Below are 13,108 nucleotides of genomic sequence, written 5' to 3'. Positions count from 1 at the left end.
TTATTTAGTACATTTATCTTTCGAGAGATTTAATAGACATAAATTTCGATAATTATTATAAGATAATTGTATTTAAAGTAGTGTTCATTAATCCATAGATACTTTTATCTTAAAGAAGCTCGCATTGAAAGCTTCATAAGTTAAATTAATCGGAGCACGTATGTTTGCTTTCAGTCGATCGTCGAATATCATGATTCTTATTCACGAAGTCGGCTTTTGTGTTACCTTTCTTTATAATCTTCGATTATTTGCCGAAAAATTTGGCTAAAAACACGAAACACTGACACTTTTCAACAGCAAATACTTGTTTGATAGTCATAATAAAAAATTCCCGCACATGATTACGCTTGGCATCACTTTCACGATTTTTTTACGTAATCTATTATTCGTCCTTTATTTGTGCGACTTAATTCAAACTCTCACGCTATAGTCAGCTTTTTTCTCGTTTCTCTCTCTCTCTTCCTCTCTTTCTCCCTCTCTTATTTTTCTTCTTTATTTTTCAACTATAGAGAACGAAACGAAGCAGTATAGCAAAGTATTGGTTGGTGCGTATGAAATGTCGGATTTTCTTTAATATATTCACTTAAGAATCCGACATTTCATTCGCACCAACCTAATAAAAATTTTATACGTTCAGTTTTTTTCTTTTTTATCACATTTGTTCTTAAATCTCGCGACTATTTTATTTGCCTAGAGCAATCAATTCTCAGCAAATGGATCAATTCTTGATTCCCTTTCAGATCAAGAAGATTCATGGACAAATATTAAATGTCAACATATTCAATTCTTGTGTGATTAAATTAGTCACATCCAACAATAAAGATTCAATTTTGTAAAAATTGTAATTGTATCCATATTATAATTTGTTTGTTTGTATACAAATTTAATTAGATTTTAGAAAATTCGAGAAAATATGTATTTTTTTCTGTTTTAATGACGTCCAACAAATTCATTATTTGAACTTGGTTCGGCATTTTTCTATCATGAATCAAATGTTTATGCACTTGTACATGTCCATACAGTATAAAAAAAAGATTTAAACATTTAAGTATAACAAAAAGATTTTAACATTCTTGTTTTCGGCAAGCTTAAACTACATGCTCGTAGCAAGCAAAGCTTTACTCTCGCCATAACATCCATGTATCTACGAGCTCTACGATTATCTATATATGTTATAAAGGAGGCATTAACTAGATGAAAGTACTTACTTTTTCACAATTCCCTGACGTATGTTCTAATGTATCTACGAACTAGGTCGTACACTGTTATAAACCTAGTGAAAAGAAACGAATAATAGATACTGTAAGCGGGGATTTTTAAGAAAGAGACAAGTCGAGACATATAAAAAAACGTAGAATATAGATTTGTATGCTTGTAAAAGCGTTCAAGAGAAGTTTCATCATGGATCATGGATGAAAACATGAAGTAGAGCGTATGAGTATGATTAATAGGTCAATGTCAAGGTTTGCGTATTGATAGCGATAAAGATAAATGATTTCATGAATAATTATCATCCTCTGTCAAAAGCATCATTCGTAAAGCGAAATTCGCGATCTTATTTCTACAAGGAATAATAAATCCTCCGAAAATACGTGAGACCTATTGCGAATATCCAACTCATTAATTTAACTGTCTTGAAATAAACTGAATGAGATACAATAATAAAAGACGATTATATCGAAATTTTGTCAGTCCAAAAATGAAATTTGAATAGGTATTGTATGAACTGTACAGGTTGAAAATTTTTCTGGACAGACTTTAATAATATCAGCAAACGATATTTTTACGTTGCGAGAATTTTTTCATATTAATTCTTTTTTCATTCTCTTTTTGAAAGGATTAAAAAAATTTCTGATTAAATCGTTGCTGAATAATATTTATGAAATTCCGGATTTTTTCGGCATATGCAGATATAATATTTTGACCTCAATCAAAGAAATATAAACGTTATAGATTTTTATAATTAATATTTAAAAAATTGAAATATTGTAATTTCCCACTCACATCACGCAAGAACATAGTTACATATATTATAGTACGAAGTAGTACCGTTTTCTCGACACTCTCGAATCCGATTCTAGAGCATCTGGCCTCATTCTTTTCATCGTAGATGAAAGAAGAATGGGCAAAATTAGCCATATTTCAGCAGAGCGCTTTCGTTCAGGGAAATTACTTTAAACTTTAGTACTTTTTAGTACCTTTCTCTACTGCTGAAGCTTTATCTAACAATAAGAAACGACGAGAACATGAAATCTCAAGATGTGTGAGATCAAAATGTAGTATAAGTACACGTATTTACAACAACAAAAATGTAATTGCTAACTTTTAATATTTCTATTTTAGCATATACAAAAAGATTTAAAGAAATGAATATATATTTGATTTTATTCCAGAAGCAAAGTGGCGGCGGCTCTTTTAAATAAACACATGCGATTTAATGGTATTTCTGCGGGTCTTACATCATTACCCACAATAGACCAATCGTCACATGATCTTCAACCGGAAGAGCCACCAATCACCAGCAGCAGCAAGATGAAACGAGAGAGAAAGGCAGCCAGAACACTCGGGATCATCATGTCAGCGTTTTTAGCTTGCTGGCTTCCCTTCTTTCTCTGGTAAAGTAATTTTTGCATATTTTTTACTTATTCTATATAGATTATTTTATCATAAAGACTGTTAATTATGTTCTAAGAATCTATATAATTATTATACTGTGTTCAATTATTTTCTGAACGCAATTACAGGAAATAAGCCAATAATTGTACCTGCTCTTAAAAAATCTCATAAATTTCTCATCGAACTTATTTAAAAAACTTCGTTACAGAACATATTATCAAAGAAATCGAGTAATCAAGTTATAAAATAAATCTTATTAATAAGAAAATTTTCACAACTTTGTAATTATACTTGTTAAAATGTCCTTAATATAAGAAGATACGGTCGGATTAAAACAATGAGAAATAGAGTGAGAAGTTGTACATTGATAAATTATTAAAGTAGATATTAAAATTATTGCTATTATTCCTCTTAACGGATACTATAAATGTTATACAATATCTTGCTACTTGTAATAATTTCGTGTTATATGGAGAGAAAATAGAAAAACGGTCGAAATAGAATCATTAATGTTTGTAACTACAGAGTTTTGCAATAGCTTCTTCGAACGCTTCCTTCGAGATAAACTTTTCAAGAATTAGAAATGCTCTTTTTTCTCCCCCTCATCCTCCTTTATCTGGAAACTAGCCAATATTAAGCAATATTCGAGAAAATTATCTTGTCCTTGTTAAATGGATCGAGCATAGATATCCAATTAGCTGACTTTCGTCTTGAAAACATCGTATTGGTTACTATTCACGAATACTGTAATAATTCTTCCAATTTCTATAAGAAGGACAAACTTTTTTCTATGGCTTTTATATAAAGAAAAGAAATAAAAGTTAGGACGGTTATCGAAACCAAAATTCCTAAAAGTATGGTAACATAGTAAAGAGGTGAGTATGGCGTGTACAGAGAGGATCGATAGTTTCAAGTAGAAAAAGTAGTGTATTGGAACGATCTGAAGTGGTCTGCCCAGAACACAATATATAAGTCTATCCGTACAAGCCAACCTTGATCTGTCACAAGTATACGTGTCGGTCCATCGACATATATGTATACGTGTCGGTCCATCCACATATATATATGTGTGTGTGTGTGTGTGTGTGTGTGTGTAAAGTGCTACCTCAAAGCATTATATGTGAGTACTACGAATAGTTACCAGATTGGTCTAAACTAAGAATGTACTTTTCTATGCCCATTTTGTCTCACAGATAAGAATTTCGAAAAAAAAATACAAATCACTGTAATTATTTCAATCGTTAAAGAGATAAAAATTTTCGACTAAAATCAAATCATACGACTTAAAAAATCGAGTATTATGAATTTATTCGATCTCATGTCGCCGAAAAAAAAATAATAACAAATATTACAAAGATTCTTTTCAAATCTCACTATATATCACTCAATAGCCGTTTTCCTTGTTCTATCTCTCGACAAATCACTATTTCTTTAACTCTCACTGCTGATAGAAATCACCAGTTTTTCCTCTTATCTAAATGTATTAGTTCCTGCCATTCTATCAACGTGCTTACTCGTAGATGTATCATCGTATCCACGTGAATTTAATCTAATACAATTAATGGCACAAGAAATTGATAGCATAGTCGAGTTAACATACACGCGCGTATGAAACTTGAATATATTTTACGTGGGTGGATATCATCATCTCGAGCCAATTCGAATTGACTCTCATTTCAATTCTTTTTCGATATTTATCACAGGATTCATAAGGTGCAATAGAAGGAAAGAGAGAGGAAAGAAGAGGTTACGACTTTCTTAAAAATTAGAATCATTTGATTCTTTCACTAAATCTTATTGATATTAATGATTAATCTTATTGATATCTGACAATGAAGAAATGACTTTTATAAATGTTACAATTCGTTAACTTCCTAAAACATTGTATAAAATAGTTATATGAAGTGTCTCTGTTTGAGACGATCTACAAATTTCTTTGGCAATTGAACTTGCATTTGTTGTCTGGGACTAAAATTGGTAAACTAATATTCCCTACGTGTCGTATCTAATAATATCTAGTTCTATTTACACTTAATTCTCTTAACATCTAATTCTTTTACGCAATCCCACCGTGTCTTTCCCAACATTGTTACTTTTTATTAATATAATATAATCAATAACAATGAACGTCTAAGTTATATAAAATATTAATAGGATTATTAATTGAGAGAGATTAGTTATTAAAACAATCGAAAGATGAATTTGAATAATCTGAATGATAATAATAAAATACAATACACAGCGAAACAATAAATTTTGTATGGAATTGATAATTAATAGATTAATTGAGTATATCTAAAGAAAAAAATAAAACTTCATTAATCTGTAGTATGATTTGTTATGTTTTCGTTATTTCATCAAACAATGTAAATTGATACTCCTCACTTTGGCTTCTCGTAACACTTGACCTACCTATCTTCTCTTTGTGGTACTTCTATTCCCTCGAACGACCCATATATCGCGAAGATCACTACTTTGATACGGACTCTTTCAAAGTTGATCGGTCAATAGCACTGTACAGTATTCATGACATTGCCTGTTTTATTTTCATTAGTGCTTGAAGTAAAAATAAAAAATTAAAGATGAATGCTACAATACTGTTTGAAATTTTTAACTGAACTTTTCCGATAAAAATATATACATATTTCGACACAGATTTTATTACAGTGGTTTTCAAGCGTAGCATTTCATTATCCCATATTGCTCCACTTTATGAATAACTTTTTAATGAATGGAGAACAATCTAATGAATTTACTATAAGAAAAAAATAACATCGAATACTCGTTTGTCTTCTATCACATGATAATTTTTTAATAGGCGAAATATCAACGCATTTAAAATGTTTTATTTGAATGTTAAGCAATGTAGAAATTCAATAAAGAAGAACATAAATACTCTTGTCTTTTGTTTTTATCGATAACGATCAATATCAATCATACGTTCTATCTATGTCATATTGACCTTAACTTTAGTTTATACCAAAAATAAATGAACAAAGGTTACGACCATCTTTCTTTTTAACTGAATGACTAAACTTTTACATAAAAACGCTTGTATATATTCAAACGGACAGCTCTCATTGGTCACCAATCCCTTATACCATTGAAAAGTTCTTCCAGTTCCCTTACCATTCATTTTTTTGAATTTACACGAAGCTATTTTCACGGTACTTCCAGAACAATGTCTTTCACGGTAACAAATGAAAATGTATAAATTGGAGATAGCGATGTCAATACATTTTCATGATTGCTTTTGGCATCGTTGTTTCTTGTCCAGAAAACGCGAGAGTACGAAGTCGAATTGAATTCCAATAACGTCGTCAGAATAGAATCCTTTAAAAAAAGTATCAAGGAATCGAAATGAAGAAATCGAGGTCTGTTTAATGGTCTGTATCTACTAAAAAACGTTCAATAAATCTGTTTCTTTCCTATAATGTAAACAATTTTGAATCATACAAAAAGTTGTTTTCAAAAATCATGATTTGAAGATGTTAACTATAAGTAGAATAGAAATGTTATTAATTTCAAATGTAAATCAAGATATAAACAATATTATATAATATTTGTCTTTTCTTTATGTTCAATAGGTACATCATCACATCTCTCTGCGATACCTGCGAATGCGGTGATATTGTAGTCGCTGTAGTCTTTTGGGTAGGCTACTTTAACAGCGCTTTGAATCCATTGATTTATGCATACTTCAATCGCGATTTTCGAGCTGCATTCAGAAAAACACTAGAGAGTTGCTGCGCAGCAATAGGACCAGTACGAGATCTAAGAAAAAGTCACAAAAAACAAGACTTGGTACATAGCAACGCGTCATCGGAGCTTCACGTTAACAATCAGTTAAGGACTAGTGAAATGACGAACGTGCATATCGAAGCATGCATTTAAATCAATCATTGAGAAATGATATCCTTGAAAAACGAAAAATAATGTTCGAAAGAAACGTATAAATATCAAATGCAATATATAAATTTAGAAAGCATTTTCATCATCAGCATTTGGTTCAGAATCGATCTATCTTGAAAATCTGTTTTTGTATATCAAAAATAGCATACGTTTGCTTACAGTATCTTATTAATCGAGATTTTTTTTAATTGTCGTCTCTCTAAAATTGCAAACGAGTATTTACCAAAGAGATAATTATCAATTATTCGATAGCTGTTTGATCTATCTGTGGACAATCATCTCCAAGAATGAATGAAATGAGCAAAAGAATTCATTGGAAAATGTCTGCCATTCTTTTCGCACCACACTGCTTAAAAAAAATTTCTTTGAAGGTACCTCTACATTTTGAATGAAAAATGAAAAAAACAGAAATATTAATTGAAATTTTGCAGTCGAGTTAAAACAGATAACAAGACAATTTACACTAGGAGAAACGATATCAAATATCTTGGATACTTACATCTAAATCATATTATTTTGGTTATCGAGTGAGAAATACAAGTCTAAATTCCAAACATTTATCCTAGGGATTCTATCCCGATAGCTCTATCTGGTTCGTAAATAAGGTTTCTGTCGAGATAGATTAATGCCCCGATTTCAATAATATGTCTACAATGAAAACGATAAAATCTGAATGATGATCAATGATCATCAAAATCTGATCAATGATCAAAAAAATCTGAATGCAAGATCATTTCTTCCGACTAAAGAGACATAGATATTTATGAATATCAAAGCATAACTATAATCAGAGATAAACATACATATTGAATCTATGCCGTATGCAGTATATACGGTAAGCAGCATGGAAGAGGCCATTAAATCAACGCGAAATGAATCTGTCAAAGGACCGGCTGTCTCTTTCGAAAGAGAACACCTTCATATCGATCGTAAGCTACCATTTTCGTGCTCCTATTCTCACGTAAAGTTCGGACTAAATAAAAAACTTCTCAACACCCACAAAAATCTCTTAGACCTTTCGCGAATGAGAAAAAGGTAAAGAAAATTCGCAACAATCGGTACGTTTTAGGCTGAATAATTGGAAACCCGAATGACTTGAAAATTATTTAAGAACAAAGGATTTCAATTTACCAAGGGCATTAATAGTATATGCATACGTCAAGAGCCGTTAATAGTAGGTAAAGAGTGAAATGATCTATCGTTAAGCCAATCTAAAGTAACTGTCTAATTTTTACTGACACAAAGGCGCCCTCAAAGGAAAATTAAAGGAAAAAGATGGAGAAAACGATTAGGAGGAAATGTGTTTTTCGACTGACCAAAAATTGTAAGTAATATTATTGATTATGAATGTTAAAAGATTTAATTAGTAAATAAAGGAAAAAAATGTTCATCTTATACCTAGTCATTTAGCGAGAACGTGTATTCAAAGAGAATGTTAACGCGAACAGAAACAATGGAGAAATTTTAATGAAATTAAATAAAATATAAGAAATGCGAAGTATTTCTTTTGTACGTGATAGATCGATCTTCTTACAATCAATCATATATCATTTTGTATATATATATATATATATATATATATATATATATATATATATTGCATTCAAATCTATAACGCTCGAGAAATAGACTTCCATTTTACACAATCAACTTTTGCATATAAATGTGTCTATTTATTGCGCGTAAGTGTCATATTTCTAATTTGTGTCTTGGATAAAAAAAAAAAAAATATATATATATATATATATATATATATATACATATATATATTTATATATATATGAAATAAAATGAAGAGAGACATAAGAAATCGTTTATCATTATAGTCAATCAATCATTCCGATATAAACAAAAAAGACATGCCAAAAATACATAAAAGAAAAAGTTCTTACGCATATATAATATAATGTATACATACATATGTGCATAGCAATAAGATGAATAGGTTGTTTAATTTGATTATTATCGATTATAGAGATTTATTGTAAATTGTTAACTATTACATTGTGTAATACCATAATATTTCCTATGGAAAGCTCGTCAGCATTTTAACTGAATACTTTAAATAAGTAATGTTTATCGTACGTTGTAAAGATTGTTTGGGAATTTATTTAACTACTTACTGATCATGATCAATACTTATAAAACGAAATATAGAAATTCACAAAGACCCGTATAAATATTCGTGTAAGCAGAGAGTACAGAACAATCATTAATATAAGATCAACAACGAGACGATTTTTTTTCTGAATGCATTGAACTAATGATTTTTCTTTATGCAACTGGAACGTTTTTAAAAAGTATTAAATCGTTTCACAACTCGTCAACTTTGTATATCCTGTATCTAAAGTTAGACGTATGAGAGATTAGCAATATAACTTAATGTACAACGTCATAAAATTGGTGTTTACAAAAATGAAGTGGCACTAAAAAAATACAATTACAATAAATTACAAATGTATAGAAGTAACAAAAGAATTTATCCGTAAATCAAAAAAAATTTATGGGATATTGTATTCTTGGATATAAGGAAAAAATCGATATTATTATTATTATTATTATAATATGTTCAAGTGACAATAGTTAAAAGAGAGTGAATATTTTTATTTCCTATTTCGCACAGTAAAAAGCATATCGACCTAAAGAAAAATTATTCACACCAGTGTAACATGTGCTTGTGTGGATGAAATCTTAGCGTGTTAATGACATCAGATCTCACGCAACGTAGAGACATACATCGCATGTCACGAAAAAGAGAATGCGAACCTATCATCTGGAAATTTGTGGATTTGCCCATATAGAAAACTAATAAAAATATTTTAAAGAAAACAATGTCGAAAAAATTTAATCCTTTTTACCGTATATTACAGAGTATCTCTATTTCCGTCCTTCAATAACATATGCTTACATGATATCTCAACCATATGCTAAGCTGTTCTTATCGAAGTTAGAAAAGTTTTAGTTAAAGAATCTTTATAGCCATAAAAGTGTATACTTCATTCGGCAGCGAACGTCATGGGATTCTGAGTCGGTGAGTTTGAATAAATTGCTCTCGAAAAGTTTGAAGAAACTTCTCCCGTAGTTCTAATAAAATGGTTCTAATAATCCAAGGCAAGAGAATCCTCTACTGAAAATCACGCATTCCTTTTTCTTGTTATAGTGAGAGAAACTTAATATTTTATCCGGTGCTCACCTCCATTTACTTCCATTTCCTTTTTAAGAAAATATAAATGAAAGTTACGTTCGAAAATACAGAAGCTCAAAGTAAATTCAAAGCAAGAGTTTTTCTTAATGTTTGTATTTCTAAGCAGAACGCTTGAGATCTCCCGCGTTTTCTCTGAGCACAACGTCGTGTCATACTTTATTAATTCTAATTACACGAATATTGTTTCAGTATGCACCATAACATTTACGTATTTCGACATTCCTGTATCATTCTATCAAGCGTGGAGCATATGTATTTCCGAGATAGTAGACATATTATTCCAGAAAGTGGTGCAATTCCATGTCTAGGCAGTTTCTACACACTTGTCTACTTTGAAACAATACTTTATTCTCGCAAACATGCAATCGTCTATTGTTGCGTCATGTAGCTATATAACCAACCAACAACGGCTGAACTAGTATCATTGATATCCTAAAATTTACCACAACCGTAGGATAGTTAAGCTGTGACAGTTTAAATATTACTGTTTCTACAGAAATGAAAATGTTATACTATATTAACTAAAGAATCAAATCGTTCATCCGAAAAATATTCTCATAAGTTTTACAAGATACAGATGTGAGGCAATTAAATTAAAGATAATTGCTTCGGGCACGGTTTTAATTTATAATAAGAATTCGAGTCTCTCAAAAATTCACCTATACGTATACGTAGATACATTGAAAGACTTTCTGTATTATTTTCCCAAAAATACTATAGAGAATTCGAATACTTTCATCATCGATATAGTACGATTCGAGTACAGCTTTGTTGTCGCTGATATTAAATTAACACAATTTCATTTCCATCAAATTAATACGCGATATTATGATTAGGGAATACGCAAATCTAATGAATAATTTCACATTGAATGCAACTTTATATTCGCATTAACAATTACTTTAGTGTACATCCACCCAGCATTACTTCTTTTCCACCACTTCCTCCTTCTCTTCTTCCTCCTCTAGTCGAATTATTCTCAACAACGCGGTTTCATAGAAGACTAGCTGAGCGCCTTCTTTGCACATTATCGTTCCGCAATATATGCGTCTCCAAAATTTCTAGCCCGTACCATCAGCATTCTACTTTCTTTCTCTTTTTTCCAGTTCTTTCTATTCCCTACCACTCACGAAATGTGAGACACACATTCGATAGCGTTGTACTAAAATTCCAAGTTTATTTCAAACCTTTTTCGAGGGGGTCCAATGTATAAAAAACCGACATAATTTTGTAATACACATCAACGTTTTCCTCTATATTCATAATAATATCTCTTTCCTCTATATTCATGTAAATGTAGACACATGACAAAGCGGGAAAAAGAAAGCACGAAAAAAGAAAAAGAAAGAGGCCATCATAAAATGAAGAGGAAACGTTATATTTTTAATATCAAATTGATATTCTAAACTATAGAAAAAAAACACTTTGATTTGAATGTTCTATAATCATTCGTATGCTGAAGTACATCATTCTTGATTTTGTGTTAAATCGCCTAATTACATGTTATTGGACAATTATAAATACAACGGTGCCAAGAAAATTACATTTCTATTTAATCAAGAAAATAGAATATTTTCAATCAACTCAGTGAGTCAATAATTATTTATCTCTATTGCAGATCTCATAATTTTTTAAATATATATGGTAACATATATAAAATATTATAAATTATAGATATTTTCATGACTAATAGGACTTTTAAATAACTATTATATGATAATTATCATATTATAAAATGAAAGATAACTTCTAGAAATAAATTGTCCACAACTACGTCAACATAATATCAGAGTAAACTTGACAAATACGCTGACAATAGCAAACGAAGTGAAGTATCGTGTCCAGAGAACTGTCTTGCATAAATTGAGTTAGGTGAGTTGGCTCCCGTTGATCCGATTGTTTCTTGCGTGATTACGCATCCCTTGGATGCTCGTTTATCATTGATTATTACTACTACTACCTTCAACGTATCTATTTTGTCTCGAATTTTAACCTGATCTCTTCAGGTCGATAAGAGAAGAATAAGTTACAGAAAAATCCAGTAATGGGAAAACATCTAAAATTATGAGCGAATCAATTCAATTTTTTGTTATCTACGAATTTATTAAAATGAATTAATAATATTCCTATCGTTGAAAAATCATTATAATAAGATAATATATATAAAATCTATTTTCAATGCCTATATGTTCATAAATTCATTCATGGTTAGTCTATAAAAGTGAATTATTTAATATATATAAGGCATATATTCTTATCATTTAAAAATTATACATCTTCTTTAAAATAGAAATAAAAGAATTGTTTAAATTTTACAACAACTAAATTTAGTTTATTTATACTGAATGATGATGTTAATGAATCTGTCGGTAATGTCGAACGCGACTATAAAAATAAATTAAATTGAATAAAATAAAACTATATATATTTTTAGCGATACATATACTCATTTCCTAAAAATATTTTGTATCATGTCTGTATAAATATATAATGATTACTATATTCTAATACAAGATATGTTATCACAATATGGTATTATACATAAATATAATACATAACTTACCAAGCGTCGGCAGAAGACAAAGGCAAAACTAATTTTTTCCTTTTTCTCATATTGTTTCTAAATCTCTTATATTTGTAAAAAATATATACTGATAAATATTTCTTGTAAGATACTATTTCTCTATAAAAAGAAAACAATATTTTCAATTTCTTTGACAAATGTTATATCCGTTATTTTCAAATAATTTTTTTTTATTTATATTTATTAATTTAGCAAAATTATAAACATATTTAATCAGAAAAAATGATAGAACATTTGTCCATGTGAATTATACTTTCTTACGGATATATGTATTTATGAATCTCTCGAAAATAGTAAAATTTTTAACGCAAAGAAAAATTTCTAAGTATATGTTTAAGTATTTAATGAAAAAAGAAAAATATTTCATTGACTAATACTATATTATCTAAGAAAAATTTGATTAAACGAAACTGTAATATATTTATTAAAAGTAATATAACATTTAATATAATTTTACATTAGTTTAATTTTTAAAAATTATTTTTTATTATATTGAACGTTATCGATAAAAAAAAAGAATATTTAGTATACAATATGTGTATATTTATTACAGTAAATGATTACTATTAAAAATTTTAACTTGATTTCTCCTAAACTATTACTATTATACTAAATTATTCTGTTATAACTAAATTATTCTATATATATCTAAATTATTCTATATATAATTAAATTATTACTATTATAATATAAACTTGATTTCGTCTCAAACATTGTATCTTCAACTAAAATGGTAATTAGAATAAAGAAAATTACGTCATGATCAATGATAACGTAATTTAAATAACAGA

General features: G+C 29.3%; 1 protein-coding gene across 10 annotated transcripts in view; it reads left to right on the top strand.

Annotated features, from left to right (window-relative positions):
• The window catches only part of LOC124947326 (octopamine receptor beta-1R-like), a 27,088-nt gene extending 17,731 nt beyond the window's left edge, over positions 1–9,357 (top strand). For 8 of the 10 annotated variants that reach the window (XM_047489339.1, XM_047489338.1, XM_047489336.1 and 5 more), the window contains 2 exons: positions 2,394–2,615; positions 6,204–9,357. In XM_047489339.1, the coding sequence (XP_047345295.1) occupies positions 2,394–2,615; positions 6,204–6,510 (529 nt within the window). In that variant the 3' untranslated portion in view covers positions 6,511–9,357. The remainder of the gene's footprint in view (positions 1–2,393; positions 2,616–6,203) is intronic. The other 2 variants (XM_047489340.1, XM_047489341.1) reach the window with 2 other exon arrangements.
• Positions 9,358–13,108: the final 3,751 nt, after the last annotated feature.

The sequence above is a fragment of the Vespa velutina genome, chromosome 2 (genome assembly GCF_912470025.1).
Source record: "Vespa velutina chromosome 2, iVesVel2.1, whole genome shotgun sequence".
Taxonomy (NCBI): domain Eukaryota; kingdom Metazoa; phylum Arthropoda; class Insecta; order Hymenoptera; family Vespidae; genus Vespa; species Vespa velutina.
Note: the sequence above shows the minus strand (reverse complement) of the source record. Positions and strands in the feature narration are given on the sequence as shown.